The sequence below is a fragment of the Mustela erminea genome, chromosome 1 (assembly GCF_009829155.1).
Source record: "Mustela erminea isolate mMusErm1 chromosome 1, mMusErm1.Pri, whole genome shotgun sequence".
NCBI lineage: Eukaryota > Metazoa > Chordata > Mammalia > Carnivora > Mustelidae > Mustela > Mustela erminea.
In genome coordinates this window covers 51,219,025-51,237,581 of record NC_045614.1, presented here as the reverse complement: position 1 = coordinate 51,237,581, position 18,557 = coordinate 51,219,025, and the positions used below count along the sequence as shown (strand labels likewise).

Below are 18,557 nucleotides of genomic sequence, written 5' to 3'. Positions count from 1 at the left end.
TAGATTATTATTTCCCAAACTGTTATATGGAACCCCACTCTTATGAGGGGCTAATGAGTATTGAGTGAGGGACACATAACTCTGGTCACATCAGCTTAAGACCAACCCATAGTGGGAATGCAAGCTGGTGCAGCCACTCTGGAAAACAGCATAGAGGTTCCTCAAAAAGTTGAAAATAGATGACCCAGCAATCGCACTACTGGATATTTACCCTAAAGGTACAAATGTAGTGATCTGAAGAGGCACATGCACCCAAATGTTTATAACAGCAATGTCCATAAAAGCCAAACTATGGAAAGAACCTAGATGTCCATCAACAGATGAATGGATAAAGAAGAAGTGGTATACACACACACACACACACACACACACACACACATACATACAGTGGAATACTATGTAGCCATCAAAAGAAATGAAATCTTGCCATTTGCCATGATGTGGATGGAACTAGAGGGTATTCTATTGAGCAAAATAAGTCAATCAGAGAAAGACAATTATCATATGATCTCCCTGATGTGAAGAATTTGAGAGGCAGAGTTGGGGGTTTGAGGGGTATGGAAGGAAAAAGTAAAACAAGATGGGATCAGGAGGGAGACAAATCATAAGACTCTTAATCTCACAAAACAAACTGAGGGTTGCTGGGGGGAGGGGGAGCATGGAGAGGGTGGTTGGGTTATGGACATTGGGGAGCGTATGTACTGTGGTGAGTACTGTGAAGCGTGTAAGCCTAATGATTCACAGACCTGTACCCCTGGGGCAAATAATACATTACATGTTAATAAAAATAATTAATTTTTAAAAATCGCTAAAATAAAATAAAATTCCATAAAAAAAAAAAGACCCACCCATAGAATTAAAGATGAACAGATTGGCTGTGGATTTCTCAGAATCTTTAACATGGTGACATATCTGCAAATCACCAAGGCAGGGAGATATAAGGTTCCCCAACTTATTTGGCCAGGGAATTCCTTTTGCAAGGGACCTCTCCCCATGGATTTGTTTCATGGATACAAATTGAGTAATTCAAGTCTCCATCAGTAAGGTCTATATTGGTTTATGTGCCTATCCCCACCCATCCCAAGTATTCCTGACCTTTCTGTGTTGAAAAGGAAATTGGTCAATGCAACCAGTGACCTTCCCCTCTGACATTTGTTCTTCCATATTCCAGAGCAAGGAGATTGGCCTGCAGATGCACGAGGAGCTCCTGAAGGTCACCAATGAGCTCTACACAGTAAGTCCTGTTCAGGCTCTGCTGCTGGGCTTCGGATCTGGTCCCCTTTCTTCAATACCAGGAGCCAAAGGGAGTCTAACCAGAGTCATGGGATGAACCTGGGCATTTTTGTTGTGTCTTGGGCTGAGTGACAGGGGCTCATCCTGGTGGGATGTAATGGTTTACAACTCTGGCTTCTGATTCTGTATAGATTCTGTGGGGCCCTGAGCATGTTTAGTTTGTATATGTTCACAAGAGACCTGCATGACCTGCCAGGTGTGGGAATGTGTTTCCTTCCAAAGCAGAAGACACAAGGTCAGGGAGGGGACAGCATGGATAAAACCTCCCGAGGCAGCGATGTGGGTCTGGAGTCAAATGCAATGGGCTGAGGCTGAGGTCTGCTCCTTCCTGATGATGGAAACTTAGGCAGATATGTAGCTCGTCTGGGTTTCAGCATTCTCATTTGCAAAATGGAGCACTGTTCTGAGGAAACATGTGAGGTGAAAGGGGTGAGCGTACCTCGTTATCTCCAAGGAATGATTTCAGAACATTACAACACCGTGCAGAATTGACCTTGCTGCCTATACGGAGGCAAGATCTAACTGGACTCGAGATGACTATTAGAATTCAAGAGGGTCAGGGAATGGGGAATGCAGGCTCACCAAGTTATGATGCAGGAGTTTACTGGTTGTGCCCTGAGGGCTCTTGGGCTTCTTTATGGAGGAATGTGATGAGCCTCAGCAACAGCCTAGGGGATGGGATGAGGTTGCCCCGCAGGGAGAGCTCCAGACCCTTCATCCCCCAAAACAGAGTAGAATAAAGCTGTTGTATTTTAAATACGTCAGGGTTCCTTATAAAGTTTCCTATAAAAGTGGGGATTCTGGGGCGCCTGGGTGGCTCAGTGGTTAAAACCTCTGCCTTCAGCTCAGGTCATGATCCCAGGGTCCTGGGATCGAGCCCTGCATCAGGCTCCCTGCTCAGCGGGGAGCCTCCTTCCCACCCCCTCCTCTGCTTGCCTCTCTGCCTACTTGTGATCTCTGTCTGCCAAATACATAAATAAAAATCTTTAAAAAATGAAATTAAAGAACAAGTGGAGATTCTGCTGCTAAAATTATATTTGAGAAAGGGAAAGAATAGCAGGCTGCGAGAAGATCCCTCTCTCTGGTGTTAGGATCTTTCTGTAGTCATGTTCTGTGTGGCCAGCAAGTGGTGGACTTCTCAGGGCCCGAGAGCTTTTGCCTAAGAGCCTGGATCTCAGGTTGGAATTCCTATCTCAGATTCTAACCAGTGATGGGGACTTCTCTGGGCCTCAGTCTTCTACTCAGTAAAATGGAGATGCGAGCTCCTGGAGGTTAACCTGTGAGAGTTGAGACTCACGTTTCAATTATTTCAAGTTGAGAAGTGCAACCTGTGCCCTGGACAGTTCTTAGCTGCATGATTGCTTAGGGGAAAGGAAGAGCTGCTGCTTCTCAAGCGACTGAGTCAGCTGGGCATTGTGGGGAATAGTCGCCTAGCAGTTTAAAGCAGACCTTAAAGCCAGAGACCTGGGTTCAAATTCAGTTGTTAAACAGAAATCATAACAGCTGCTTCTTGCAGACCCCGTGGGAGTTGAAGGAGACTAGATATGTACAGCATGCATGGAACAAAGAACAAAAGGCACGGTGGATAGAAGTTCTTGTACTACCATCATCTTGAGTTCTACCTCCTCGGCGAGTGTGAAACCAGCTGTTGTGCCTTCCCACAAGGCAGGGTGGTGATCAATGTGCAAAGCTGGTCACCAGATGCGCCTTCCTTACTCAGAATTCTGCAGAGGACTTGGCTAGACCAGTGTTTCCTAGTCTAGGTCCTTTTTATGTTCCTCAGGCACCGCTTTGAATGGATCACTTTCCTCTGTGGCATTTCAACACCTGGGTGCTGGTGCCAGGGACGCCCCCCCCAAGCCACTCCCACCCAGGTCTTTAACCTTTCTTTGGGGTTCCAGCTGGTCTCCTCTCCTCCACGTCCTCCGCACACCCCAAATACCACCTGGTCTATTCCTTTATCCGAGCAGCTCCCCATGCTTACAATCGCCCTTTCCTTCTCTGCTCCTATGTGTCATACTCATTTTTCAAGCCCAGACCAAACTCCACCTTTGGAAAGCTATTACCTCTGGGCTTTGAATTCTACGGCAGTTTAAAAAAAAAAAAAATCTATCATGTTATCCTCATGTACCCAGTTGGTGTGTAATCTCCCGAGAGCCAGATCTTGGTCAGTAACACCGTGCTTAACACCTAGAGACTCAGTTCGAACCTGGTGTGCGACCTCTGGCAGGTCACTTCACCTCTCAGTCTCACCTGTGATCAACAGATCGGGTGGGTGTAAACTGGGTGAAGCAGGTGGGGATTGGGAAGCTGGTGTTGGTGCCCAGTGCGGTACTCTGAGCCCAGCAGGTGTTCCATGCACACTGGGCTCTGCTGGCCACGGGGCAGGGCAGCTGGACAGAAATGCTGCTGGGGTCAGAGGCTCAGACCAGGCAGACTGCCTGTGTTCATGGCAGTCTGGGGATGGCCTCAGAGCTGGTGCTAGAGGAAGGGCCAGCACCTAGCACCTCCCTAGCTCTCTCCTGCGGCCACTTGTGGAGGACTGGAGCCTCAGAGGGCCCACAGCACACCCCCCACCCCCAGGTCATGTATTGACTGCACACAGAGTCTTCAGTGATTGCCCAGGAATCATTTACATTCGGGCATTTGGGGCTGCCTGCTGCAGACCCACCGCCGCAGGAGGCACAGTGACTGGGCTGTGAACGTTTCGAGAGTTCATCTTTGAAGTCCCTTGTACATCCCCAGTGTTGCCAAGGCACCTGCTGAAGCAGAGGAGGGGAGGATGTATGAACAAATGAAAGAAAATGGTTTTGCTCACGAGTTTCGAGTCTGGGTAGGGAGACAAGAGTAAAGTATGTGGCCTGGTGATCAAGCAGTCCAGGATGGAGTTGAGAGTGTGCTGGGTGCATGGACTCCGAGGTGGGCACCAAGCCCGTGAACCCTGTGAGGGCTGCCCTGTGTTCTCTGCTGTGCTGGAACACAGTAGGTGGCCCACACCTTTTTACTAAGTGGTGAAACCAGAGGGAGAGCGAGTGTATACAGGAGAGATCGAGGCTTCCAGAAAATGCTAGCTCCAGGTGGGATGCTGGGATTAAGGGTGAGTTTTGAACTTGGTCCCCTCGGAGGGTAGAAATGAAAGAAGCAGAGGGGAAGAGAGGTGGAGGAAGGGAATTCTCTCAGCAGGGATGGCAGGGCAGGATGCCCGCAGAACAACCCGATTACAGACCGATCTGGGGTTGAAGTCTCGCTGCCTCACCTCCCGGCTTGGCCAAGCCAGTGAACATCTTTGGGCCTCATTTCCTTTATTGCCAAAACAAGGGTAGCAACAACTATGGCCATTTCATGAGTACTCACACAGTGTGTGTGGTGGGTACTTCATATGTATTATTTAATTGGCATCTTTTACTGATAAAGATACTGAGGCCCAAAGAAGTACCTTGCTTGAAGGCCTTTGTAGCCATTTTCAGCAGCTGCACCACAAACTGTGTCACAACTCAGTGACTTAAAACAAGCACCATTCCATTGGCTCATGACTTTGTAGGTCGGCAGTTCGGGCTGAGTTCAGGTAGGGCCGCTGACGTGACTGTGGTTTTCTGGCCAATTAGAAAAAGAGCCCCAAGTGGGACGTGCCCAGTGTACCGGCACCTTGCAAGCCTCTGCTTGTGTCCTACTTGCACATGGGCTATTGGCCAAAGCAAGTCACACGGTCAAGTCCATGGTGAAGGCGCGGAGAATAAACACCACCTCTTGACGGGAGTTCCGTGCCAAGTCACAAAGCAGAGGGGCATGCTTGCAGTGGGGGGAGCAGCCACCCAGCCGCTGAGGGCACCGTGGGGCCCAAATCCCATGCTTCGTTATTAGGGATTTCTTTGAGCACTTTCTAGTTACGAGGCCTGGTTATACAACTTCCCCTCCTCTCCCGGCCCTGGAGTCATGATCACTGGTGAATGAGGACAAATGATGTTGAGAAAAGATTATCCAGTAAGTCTCAGTTTTGTTCTGGTGATGTTTTCTAGAGGAGGGGATGTGGTCAGGGGGTACCACTGAGCACAACAATGATACAGATACATGCTAAGCGCCATCTGTCACCCACTTTAGGGAAAAGGCTTGTTGCCATCTGAGACCAGGATGCAGAGGAGATTGCAAGGCTGGCCATTTTGTTCTTTCGTTCTTTCGTTTGTCTATTCATTCATTCATTCATTCATTCATTCATTCATTCACTTAAGATACCTTCCCTCTGTCTTCATCACCTTGAGGTGCCCTCCTTTTAAAACGTGCTAGCATGTGTGCAAACACAGGTGCATGTGTGAGCATGTGTGTACAGCGCCTCCCCCCAAACCCCACCTCATTCATTTTCCCCTGAACTCCCATCCGTCAGCCTGACACAAGATAGCCCTCCATTGTCATATGTCAGCCTGGGAGGGAAAAAGGGCAGAAGTTGAGAGTGTGGGCCAATTGCTAATCCTTCCAGGGGATGCAAAAACAAAGCAAACAGACAACAAAAAACCCCACTGTGTTTTCATCATTTAGCTAAAAATATGTTCAGATTACCAGTAATCGTCCTAGATCATGAAACGTCTCTGTCGTGTTTTGAAGTGACAAATGCTGTAGCATCCCTCGGGTGGCCCTTTCTTTGTGCTCAGTTGCAGTGCTCCAGGCTTTCCCAGGCAAGGCCACCTCGCCTTACAGGCTCCCAGCGGCAGAAGGGGCCTCTGAGACTTGGCTCGGGGTGACATGGAGGGGGCCCGAGGAGTGTCCACACCCAGCCACAGCTGGTGACAGGTAGAAACTGATGGGTGTAACGAATGGACTCTATTTTCCACTTGCTCAGGCTTTGATTTGATTTTGCGCTGCGCTCAGGGGCGTGAAGTCAACAATGGGCCCCCAGGCAAATTTTTGGGAAGGCGTCTCCTTTCTGATGTCAACCCTCAGAGATGCAGGTGGTGAGGTGAGCCTGAGACTAGGAGCCCAGCCACGGGGGTTCTGTCTCCAGCTCCATCCCGGGCTCACCCCGAGTCTTTCTGGAGTGATACCTCTTTGTCTGTCGCCATTCATGGTTCCATCAGGCCATTGGGTCTTCTCTCCTTTCTCTAATATTTTCCTTTACATTGACTCACTTAAAAAAAAAATCTCCCCCTAACAAATTAGGGGGAAAGCCACCTTGTGCATTGGGAAGAGTACAAGTTTTAGAGTCAGCTGGTCCTGGGTTCAAGACCCTGTCCCTTGTCACACCCTCTGACTATGGGGATATTACCAGCTCATCTCTGGGTCGTTCTAAGAAGAGTAAGTGGCAGAGAGCATAGCACGATGCCTGGCAAACACCAATGCTAAATCATTGTGTATTTTATGAAAGAATGGAGCATAAATATTTTTCCTATGCACTTGGGCATCTTTCCTCTCTCCTCCAACCTCCATCGCCACCATGCAGGTCAGAGCCCAGCGACTGTTTTGCCTGCAAAAGGGCAATCGCCCGCTGACTGTTCTCCTATCCCCGAGGCGTGCTCTCTATTATGCATACCCCACACTCCAGCCAGAGGCACTTTCCTTCTCAAAAAATTTAGAAATGGATAATACTTGGTAAAAAGCAATGATTAAACAGTAGAGAGTTACATAGAAGTAGGTCTCCTGTTGCCCGAGTGCCCCTTGCTCCGTACAACCTCGGTTCCTGGTTTCTAGTTCAGCAGTACCTTCCCACAGAGCTGTCTGCTCCATCAACAGGCATACACGGATGGGTGTGTCCTGCCCGCCCCTGTTTTTATGCAGGTGGTAACAATGGGACCAAGAGTTCTGTATCTTGCTTTTGAAGATCTATTTTGGAGATTGGTTCATAGCCTAATAATTAGAGGCTCTCCTTTTATACGATGCTTCTCATGGGCTGGGCACTGAACAAAATGCTTTACATATCTTAATTCATTTCATCCTCGCCATGACCCACTGAGGTGGCTGTTAGTATTCCCAGCCCATTTTAGAGGTGAGGGATATGAGGCACAGAGAGGTCAGGTAGCCAGCTGAAGGTCACCTGGCTGGTGACAGAGTGATAGAGCCAGCTCTTAGTCTACTCGCCTAAGTTACTTATAGAAATACATTAAATTATTTCTATAAATATATGTAAGTCCTACGTACATTTGTTTTGGAAGGATATGGTCTTTTACATTAGTGGACGACAGACAGCTTGGTGAAAACAGAAGGGTTCCAGAAGTTAAGTGAAGGCGCAGCAGCATTCATTCCCGCTGGTGTCCACTCAGCAGCAGTAGAGGTATTAGACCTGTGAGCACCTGACTGAGTTTTCCCCGCTGACAGAACTGAAGAGAACTGGAAGGGTTACTAATACATCTGTAACACCTAAAATCATCTTGCTGACACAGGTGGTTCCCATTTCACACTTTGAGAAACACTGGCCCAGTGCAAGTTAGCTGGACTCTGGTCCTTGATTTCACCCCTCTGTAGCACAAAGGCACGAGACTAGAGGAACTTTAAGGCTCTGCCCCAGCTTTTGGCTTCCTGTCATGTTACCCCCAGAGGGAGACAAGGGCACGCCTCCAGCTCAGGGTGAGGTAGGCAAGGCGGGCTCTGCCCAACCACCACAGCCTGCTGGCCAGGGTGTGGCCCAGGTTCCCTTAGGGATGGAAGTGGTCCTAGGAGCAGGGAGATGAGGTTTCCCTCCAGACAGTCTCCTCACCTCCCCCAGTTCTTCCTCCCAAACACTCCTTCACTCGCTCAGTTTGCATTTACTGATCCTCCACTGTGTCCAGATGACGGGACATGGCTACACCCTGTGTCAAGTGTCCCTTGTGGGGATATGGACACAGTGGGAGGAAGGGTGGGGAGATGAAGTCCACCTGGGTATCAGGGAGGCCACTGAGAAGAGGTGGCATTTGATTTGGATCTGAAGGACCCTGGATTTCCCCGGGGGCCATAGGGAGGCTGGGGAAGCAGCCCTGAAGGCAGCAGCGAAGCAGGAAGCTGGGATATGGCGCCAGCAGCCCCCTGCTCGGGCGGTCAGTACTGTCTGTGTGTGAGTTGGGCACTGAGGTGGGCAATGGGGAGGCTAGCGGGGGCTCCTTCGATAGCGAGGGGCAGGAATCCACGCGAGCTGGCAGGAATGAAGAATCAGGGTATCGAATCTCAGGTTCACACACCTGCGTGGCTGTCTCCCCAGTACGGCGTGTATTCTGTGAGGCACACACACCCTGTTTCCACAGAGCCGGATTGCCAGCACCTGGTGTCTGATCTGGCCCATCACAAGCTGCTCAGCAGAGAACCTAGTGATCGAGGTGTAGCTCTTCTCCCCACACCTTCGCGGCAGCCTCACCAGATCAGAGGCCGGAGAGCACACCTCCTCCATTTTATCCTATTCCCTCCCTGACTTTTCCTCCTCCCTTCCTCTGTCTCCCTGCCCTCCTTGGCTCTTTCCTTCCATCAGTCCATCTGTTTGCTTTCCTCTGTGATGTCTTCATGATCAGGCAGGTTTCTCCCACGGGGTGACAGAGTCACTTTTTATCAGCTCGGGTGCCTCCTGGTGGAAAAATAATATACCCTTTCCAGCGTTTCCCTCAAAGTCCTGGAGTGGCCTGGTTGGGATCCTGGGCTCCAGTCACTGTGGTCAGGTTAACATCATGTTTAGTCAGGCCTGGGTCTCATGCCCGCTCCTGGGATTGGAGGGAGGGGTCAGTCTCCCATGAGCCACCGGGACTAGAATGCTGGTGGGGAATTTTGGGGATTTCCTCAAAAAAAAAAAAAAGTTGGGAAGCTGTTCCAGAAAGAAGAGGACTGGATGATCCCAGGCAGAGAAAAACAACAGGTATTCACCTAGGGGGAGTGTCTGGGGGAGAATATGGAGGTGACTTCTTTGGCTAGTACTCAAGCAAACACCTGATACACTTCTATGTGTAAGCTGTTCCTCAAACCCATTTGACTCCTGTGCTTTCTGGGCTTAGTGCTTACAGTGCTCCCTTTTTCTGGAATATTCTACCCCACCCCTGCCCTGTTCACACAGGTAACAGCTACTCTTCCTTCAAGGTTCAGTTTATTTATTTTTATTATTTTTTAAAGATTTTATTTATTAGAGAGCAAACATATGCAAGCAGACAGAGGGGCAGAGAGAGCGAGAGAAAAAGACTCCCTGCTGAGCAAGGACCCCCCCCCCCCCCCCCCCCCCCGGGATCATGACCTGAGCCAAGGCAGATGCTCAATCAACTCACCTACCCAGGTGCCCCTCTTCAAGTTTCACTCCAGATGACACTTTTTCTAGAAAGCTATCCTTTAGGGACGCCTGGGTGGCTCAGTTGGTTAAGCAGCTGCCTTCGGCTCAGGTCATGATCCCAGCGTCCTGGGATTGAGTCCCACATCGGGCTCCTTGCTCGGCAGGGAGTCTGCTTCTCCCTCTGCCTTTGCCTGCCATTCTGTCTGCCTGTGTTCACGCTCTCTCTCTCTCTGACAAATTTAAAAAAAAAAAAAATCTTAAAAAATAAATAAAAATAAAAAAAGAAAGCTATCCTTTAGTATCCTATATTTCCCTTATCATAACGCTTGTTACACCATGTGATAATAGCTTGTAAACTTGTCCATGTCCCCTCTAGAGAGTGTATTCTGTGATGAATACACAGGAGACCCTGTCTGTCTTTAACACTATAGTATTTCCTAGTACAGTACCTGGCGCATAAGGAGCTATTCAGTAAATATTGAACAAATATTTAAATAATATTTGAACAAATATTTGAATAATGTTTGAACAAGTATTTGAAGAAATACTGAACAAATAAATATTGATCAAAGCTGTAGCTGTCTCCCTACTTCCAGATGTATTCACCAGAGTCAAAGGCAGTAGAACTGTATCTGTCCCACTTTGTTCTCCCTCCTCTCTTTGCTCTGTTATTTGCATCCATCCATCTATCCATCCATCTATCCATCCATCCATCCATCCATCCACCCACCCACCCACCCATCTGTTGACCCACTCACCCATCTGTCCATTCAACCATCTCCCTCTCTGTCCATCCTTCCATCGATCAGTCTTTCACCTACACACCCGGCCAGCTGTCATTCATTCATGCGTACAGATAGATACTGATACTTGCTGGGTACCACTCTCTGCTTTAGTACAGGGAATATGTTCACGAACTGGGTCCTGGCCCTCGGGACTTTGCACTCTAGTTGCAGTGAAACAGTGTGTGGACATGCAAAAAGAGTAAAGAAGATAGCAATTATAAGTTCCAGAGAGAACATAGGCCACACAGAGTATGGGTGGTCATACTGAAATTTGGGAACTCGCTTTTCCTTCCAGGATGTCTTTGGCATTCACTGGCCCGGAATTTCCCCCATACACAGCTCTTGGATGGCTCAGAGACAGCCCTGTCTGTGGGGTAGAGGAAGTGTGTGTGAACTTACTTGTTGAGGACCTATTGTCAAACGGGATTCTTATCTTGCCCCAGCATGTCCCTTTTTTTTTGATGCTCTCAACTTCCATATTTCCTTTGGCTTCTTTTGCATTTAAATGAGGGTCTGAAGGACTATCCGTATAATACTTGATTTCATGATCTGGGGATTTGGGAAGATGCAGAAAGCGAAGTGTATGCAGCAAAAGGCAGCGTGATTACTACAAACAGCAAGTGTCCACAGCTCAGAAGTCCTAGCTATCTGGCTTTGTGCAATTCACTTGCCATTTTTGAGCCCCAGTTTCTTTCAATGATGGGTTAATACATCAAGATGTCTGGAGAGCCTTTTGAGAATGTATGAAACTGATCTGTGTCCAAGAACAGTGGTCTCAATTTATATGTCCCTACAGGGTCCTTCTCACCCTATGTTAGACTTGTTCCAGGGGGTCTCCCTGATAGGTTCTGGAGGGTTGGAATGTAGCCCACTAAGCCACACATTAAGCCAGGTGGGTGTCTGAGGGGTTCTTCAGAGGTGCCAAGTTGAAGGCTGGGTCTCAGTGCCTTGGCCTCAGCTGAACACTTGCATCCACCTCTGCTACCTTCCCAGCCCCAACACTGCTGTCAGCCAGTCACTTTATAGTCACAACTTATGGAGCACCTTCCTATCCACCCCCATTCTGGTCTCCACCAGGCAGCACAGAGAGGATAAGCTGCTGCCACAGTCACCCAGCAAGTTTGAGGGGAAGGCTGAGTCTCAAAACCAAGTCTCCAGTCCCTGTGGGGTAGAGAATCCCTTTATTCCTATTTTGTGGTTTCTGCATCTGTAAAGCTGCGGTCATGTAGTGTCTACCTCCTAGGGTTTTTGTAAGAAATGAGCGTTAATATATGTAGAGTGTTTAGAACAAGGCTGGGCATGTAGTAAGTGCTCAGTAAGTGTTGGCTGTTATCACCATTATTGGTACCATACTGCCTCCCAGGGTTGGGGTAAAGGTTAATTAAAATGCACCTTGGGGATAATAAAAGAGGTTTGCAAACTCTGAAGTAATTGATAAGTTTAAGTATTATTTAACACATCCTGGGCTGGTAATATTGAGAAGACTCTTCTAAACTATTGAGCTAAGGATCTTTCATGCTAAAGCCTGTGTTTCAGGTAATTAAATAAAGGAAGCATCTAGAGGATTCTGGATATAGTTAAACTCGTTTCTGAGAGGTCCCCAGGTAAACTCTTATGTGGCAGCTGTCAGATATAAATCATCCTGAGCAATCAAGTTCACTGTTATTTTTAGGATCAGGATTTACCAGTTGGATCACTGGGAGTTTAGCCCCAGGGTCCTCTGGCTATGGGACTTTTGCACCTCAGTTCAGAGAAATGTACTAGGAAGCTTGGTTTGTTGCAGAGGAGGCAGAGTACTCTGTGCTTCGAGTGGAAAACTAGGCAAAGGGAAATGTGGGAGGCTGAGAACACCCAGCTGGGATGCTGACCTTGAGTGAATAAATGGATGGATGCATGGATGATTGGACAGGAAGATCTAATTGCAAATAGAAATGCTCTCTCTTCCTCTGATCTGTTCAACACAGATGATAGATTAATGGTGAGATAAGCAGACTTCAGCAGCTGAAACAGAAAAAGTGGCTTTAGCAGGAATCATTGAACCCAGAAAGGGGTGAGTCCAGAAATGGACACTACCAGCAGTATGGTAGCAAGCAAAGAAACCAATAGTGCCTGTGTATGTGGAGGAAAGGAGAAAAGCGTGAGAACGGAAAGGGAGGGGCGTGAGAGACTTCAGCAGGCATTCCCAAGTCTTACCCGCGTGACATTGCAGGAGCGCTGGTATAAAGATGGTGGGAAAACTGGCAATTGCTTTGGTTACCTGTAAGCCTGCAGTCATTCCTTTTGGCCACTAGATGTCGAGAATACATTGATCTGGCACACTCTGGTCCAGTAAGTTTGGAAATAAACTTAGTGGAACTGGCCTAAGGAGTGGATGAAATCGCGGAGAATGGAATCTCTAGAGGCTTTATGGCAGCTCAGAAAATCAGCCACGAGGGGAATCAGAGAAGAGGTCTTCCATCAAGACCAATGAAGAAAAGTTGATTGCATTTTTTATTCATTTATTGTTTTGAAATTTGGGAAGGTTTTCAAGATGAAAGAGGAAGGGAGAAACATGGTATAGAATAACATTTTGCATATTAGCTAATGTTCTTTAGCATTTTCTTGAAGTCAGGTGAGTATATTCGAGGTTCTCAAACCCTCAGCCCAAATCAGGGGTGCTGATGGTGGTGGTGATGGTGGTGGTGATGGTAGCAGCTGATGTCTACGTGTTTCTTACTATATGGCAGGTATTATTCTAGCACTTTACCTAAGTGAACTCATTTAGTCTTCATAACAAATCTATGAGGTAGTTGCCTTGGTTATCCCCATTTTACAGATGAGGAAGCAGAGGTCAGAGAGGTTCTGTGACTTGCCGAAGGTCACACAGCTGGTAAGTGGCACCATCAGGATTCAGCCCAGATGTTTGTACCAGAGTTCATACTCTACAATACCTACCGCGTTCTACAACAGATGCTCCCCTATTAACTCCTGGCCTATTTTCTATGCAACAGATCAATGCTGTGATTTCATGGTAAGAGTTACAGAATAATTCTTCACTGTAATAAACTGACTTCACAGTTCATATGAGAGCAAATAAGGTTATAATGCTGGCCAGGAATTCATTCCAAGTTCCCTGACTTAAAGGGCCCCATTAGACAGCCCCACGTGGAAGCCTCTGCTCTTTTCCTGCTGTAATTATCCAAACAACGGAAGAGAACAAACAAGGTTCAAAAGCCATGGAATCCAGAAATTTTGTGTGTTTCTTAGCATAGAGGGATGCTCATAAACTTGATATTGCATAGGAAAGGTTGGGGACTGGGAGATAGTGTCCTATTAGTATAGGACTGCCTGGCTTGCTGTAAGCCTGCTCAAACTGTTCATACCTGCTGAGAAAATGGTACTGAATTACGGAAACTGTATGATATGGTAGAAAGAGTGGTGGGTTAAAAGTCAGAGACCAGATTTTTAATTTGGCTAAATGCACTCTTCCTATATGACCCTCCATTCCATTCCTAGGTATTTACCTGAGAGAAATGAAAACATACATCCACACAAAGAATTATACATGAACATTTTTAGCAGCTTTATTCATGATAGACCAAAACTGTGAACAACCCAAGTAACTATTAATGTATGAATAAATACACAAATAGTGACATAGATACACAATGCTATATGATAGAAAAATACTATTCAGTAATAAAAAACTGATATGACGTGGGAGAAAAATTATGCTGAATGAAAGAGGGCAGACCACACAGAAATTATATGCTTTGGTTCCATGTATATGAAGTTTTAGAACGCATAAAACTCCACTGCAGTGACAGAAAGCAAATCAGTTGATTGTCTGGGCTTGGGGAAGGGGTAGGGATCTTTGTGGTGTAGTTAAAGTGCTCCGCAGCTTGATTGTGATATTGCCTCCGCTGATGCAAAGTTTGGAGATTAGACTGATGATATTGTCCAATCGTGGATAAACCACTTAGCCCTTCTAGGCCTCAGTTTCCCTATTTGTAAAATTTGGTGGTTGGATTAGATAACGTTTAGAATTTCTTCTGTCTCAAAAACTCCCTTTTTATAATAATATCCGACTTTTACTATGGGAATAGAAGAGCAAAGTGTGGTTTGCTTTGTGGGAATTCACTGTATAGCCAAGGATAAGTTTATTTCAGAAAGCATAGAATAGCAATTAGTATTTCCAGTAATACTCCTTTTGGGGACAGAGCCATTTGCAGGCCAATAAGGAAACAGCTGAGAAAACGATTTGCATGTTCCCATGGAAGTTCCATGAGTATTGGAGGAGGGGGCTTCCCAGTGACCCTGGGGGGAGGAGGTGAGGGACAAGAGTCATGGCTGGCAGGGCCAAGGAGGGCCAAGTATGTCCTATCACCTCTGAGACACCCAAGTGCATGAAAGCTTTTAAATTTATTCATCCATTCCTGGCATTCAGTGAGGATTTCATGCTGTTGCTGAAGACAATAATGGCAGCAAGGCTGCTACTGGTGGTCATCATCATTTCCAGTCCGCAGAGCTTGTGTGCAAGTAAAGCACAGTGGGGAGCTCAGAGTATGTGATGGGAAGAGGGCAGGATACAGAGCCTGAAGGAGGCTGGAAGCACCGGAGCCGCATGCCGGGCCGTGCAGGCTGCTGATTTCCTGCCCGTGTGTGTCCCCAGGTCATGAAAACCTACCACATGTACCATGCGGAGAGCATCAGTGCAGAAAGCAAGCTGAAAGAGGCTGAGAAGCAGGAGGAGAAGCAGTTCAACAAGTCGGGAGACCTCAGCATGAACCTGCTCCGTCACGAGGACCGGCCCCAGCGCCGCAGCTCTGTGAAGAAGATCGAGAAGATGAAGGAGAAGGTAAGTGAGGGCCTCAGAGAAACTGAGGGCAGGGCAGGAGGCAGGCGCATACTCCCTGCTGACAGCCTTGGCTTTCCCCCTCTGCACCCTGAGGGGTGTGGGATAGAAGCAGGGTGCCAGCATGTGCGCTCTTGGAGGTCAGTGTCATGGAGGAGGCAAGGCTGGCCAGGCCTCTCTGGCACTTGTTAGGCCTGGCCTCGTGCCAGGATCAGCAGGCAAAGAAAGCGCTCAGCTGACAAGAGAGCTGAACAGTGACAAGACTCACGCCCAGCAAGCACGTTCTCAGATGGGCAGGAATCACCAGGCATTTGGAGGGGCGGGACCTTGCTCAGGAGGCCATTTCGGGGGCTGGAGAGCTAGTTGGGGCAGGGCAGGTCCCAATAGGAGGAAAACAGCACTGGGCTACCAACCAGCACCTGGGAGCCCAAGGAAGAACCCATCCAAAATGCCGCTGGCAAGCCCAAGATGGGCGATTTAGAATCACTGTCTTGGTGCTGGACATGTGCTTTAGTAGGGCACAGAGAAATGAGTGCTCATTTTGGACTCAGGCAGTTGGAGTTTTGAAAGTGCCACATTTACAGTACTTCTCTGAACCTCGGTTTTAAAATCTGATGGTTGATGGCAAATGACTCCTCTGTCAGGTCAACTCTGATCCACGGGTAGTAGCCGCCCAGAGCTCTGTGTTGAAGACTGTGAAGCCCCCTCCAGGCATTAGTTAAAAACAGTGTTGTGATCAGTTAACGATGTCTGCAATCGCCAGGGAATTTAGAGGGGAATTTAGAGGCTTTTGTTATCCTAGACTAGAGTACTTCTAAAGTTTCTTTCTGTGTAAAAGCCATGATTTTCTTGTTGAGTTCTCTGCATTTATTCATTCCATGTGATCAGTACACATTTTTTGAGCTCTTTCTAGGTCCCAGACATTGCACCAGATATTTATTTGGGCTTTTCTGCATCTCATTCTATGATTATATGGTCCTGCAGCTATTAAAAATGATAGATTGAGTGGAAAAGAAATTCACCGGGGCCTAGGTGAGCTGGAAAACTAACCATAAGCAAATAAAACAAGGTTCCAGGGTAATTTCCAAAGGCAAAGAAAAGTAGGTTCCCCAATAATTAGAGACCCAGTTAAAAAATGGGTAAAGGGTGGCTTAGCCCTTGGGTATCTGCCTTCGGCTCGGGTTGTGATCCCAGGATCCTGGGATCGAGTCCCGCTTCGGGCTCCTCACTCAGCATGAAACCTGCTTCTCCCTCTCCCATTCCTCCTGCTTGTATTCCCTCTCTTGCATATCTCTCTCCCTCTGTCAAATAAATAAATAAAATCTTTTTAAACAATAGGTAAAGGATTTGAATAGACCTTTCTCTGAAGAACTTGCATGAGTGGTCAAGGAGCACATGAAAAGATGCTCAGCATTATTAGTCATTAAGGAAATACAAATCCAAACCCCAGTGACACACTATTTTCATACCCACTAGGCTGGCTAAAGTAAAAACAGGTGACAGTCACAAGTGTTAGTGAGGTGGTAGAGGAATTGGCACCCTTATACATTGCTGGAGGGAACATAAAATGGTTCAGCCACTTTGGAAAATAATTTGTCAGTTCCTCAAAATGTTAAACATGAAGTTATCCTATGACTCAACAATTCTCAGGTATCCACCCAGAGAAATGAAAACATACTTCCACACAGAAGCCTGCACAGGAATGTTCCTAGTAGCATTAATCACAATAGCCAAAAGGGAGAAACAATCCAGATGTTCATCTGGATGAATGCAATGTGGTTTAGCCACACTGTGGAATATTATTCAGCCAGGAAGAGGAGTGAAGTGCTGATACAGACTACAACACAATGTACCTTGAAAACAATATGCTAAATGAAAGAAACCAGTCATAATATTGTATGAGTCTCTTTATATGAAATGTCAAGAATAGACAAATACATAGAGACAGAAAGTAGATTATTTGTTGCCAGGAGCTGGGGCAGAGGAGAATGAAGAGTGACTGCTAATGGGTAGAAGGTTTCTTTTTGAGTTGATGAAAGTATTCTAAATTTAGATAGTGGTGATTGTTACACAAATCTGTGGATATACGATAAACAGATAAATAAATAAATAAATAAAAATAAGATAGGCAGGCAAGGAATTACAGAACTACAACTTTGGAGATAGAGGGGTAGAGAGACCACTGACTGGGAGGTTCGGAGACTTTAGTTCAGAGTTATTGCTAATGAGCCATTTAGTTTTTGGACAAGGCCCCCCCCCCTTTTTTTTTTAAGATTTTAAGAGAGAGAGATCACAAGTAGGCAGAGAGTCAGGCAGAGAGAGAGAGGAGGAAGCAGGCTCTCTGCTCAGCAGGGATGCTGAGGCAGATGTGGGGCTCGATCCGAGGACCCTGAGATCATGACCTGAGCCCAAGGCAGCGGCTTAATCTACTCAGCCACCCAGCCGCCCCAAGCCCCTTTTTTATTTTTTTAATTTTTTTAAAGATTTTATTTATTTATTTGAGAGAGAGAGAGATCACAACTAGGCAGAGAGAGAGAGGAAGGGAAGCAGGCTCCCTGCTGAGCAGAGAGCCCGATGCGGGGCTTGATCCCAGGACACTGAGATCATGACCTGAGCCGAAGGCAGTGGCTTAATCCACTGAGCCAACCAGGTGCCCCCCCAAGCCCCTTTTTTAAAAGAAGTCTCTGGGGCGCCTGGGTGGCTCAGTGGGTTAAGCCTCTGCCTTCGGCTCAGGTCATGATCCCAGGGTCTTGGGATTGAGCCCCGCATCAGGCTCTCTGCTCAGCGGGGAGCCTGCTTCCTCCTCTCTCTCTCTCTGCCTGCTGTGATCTCTGTCTGTCCGATAAATAAATTAAAAAAAAAAAAAAAGTCTCCACACCCAACATGGGGCTCAAACTTATGACCCTGACAGTAAGAGTCACATAATCTACTAACTAAGCAAGCCAGGTGCCCCTCAGCTACTTCTTTTTGGTTTTCATGTTCTCATCTGTGAAATGGGTGAATTAAGCTGAGATACCTTTAATATCCTATTTTTTAAATTTTATTTTATTTTTTCAGTGTTCCAAGATTCATTGTTTAAATGCACCACACCCAGTGCTCCATGCAGTATGTGCCCTCCATAATAGCCACCACCAGGCTCACCTAACTCCCCAGGCCTCTCCCCTCCAGAACCCCGTTTGTTCTAGATACAAAATTTTATGAATCGATGAAGGGCTGGAAGTGGTTTGGGGGCCATTATAGCCCCCTGGGAATGGGTGAGGAGTATCAAAACTCTCTGTGAGGGGGTGGGTGCATGGCTGGTATAGGATTGGTAACTACCAGAAGAAGTCTGTTTCCCAGAATAGGTGGACCGTGGGGAAAGGTCAGAGGAGATCTCTGAAGAGAATTCAAAGGTTGACATAGAAACATCTCTATTGAATAGCTAGGAGAACTAGATCTGGAA

At 47.1% G+C, this 18,557-nt stretch overlaps 1 protein-coding gene across 5 annotated transcripts in view; it reads left to right on the top strand.

The window, feature by feature from the left end:
- Nucleotides 1–18,557, top strand: part of SRGAP3 (SLIT-ROBO Rho GTPase activating protein 3) — a 253,286-nt gene that overhangs the window by 162,951 nt on the left and 71,778 nt on the right. For all 5 annotated transcript variants that reach the window (XM_032326257.1, XM_032326255.1, XM_032326246.1 and 2 more), the window contains exons 4-5: nt 1,172–1,234; nt 14,933–15,118. In XM_032326257.1, the coding sequence (XP_032182148.1) occupies nt 1,172–1,234; nt 14,933–15,118 (249 nt within the window). The remainder of the gene's footprint in view (nt 1–1,171; nt 1,235–14,932; nt 15,119–18,557) is intronic.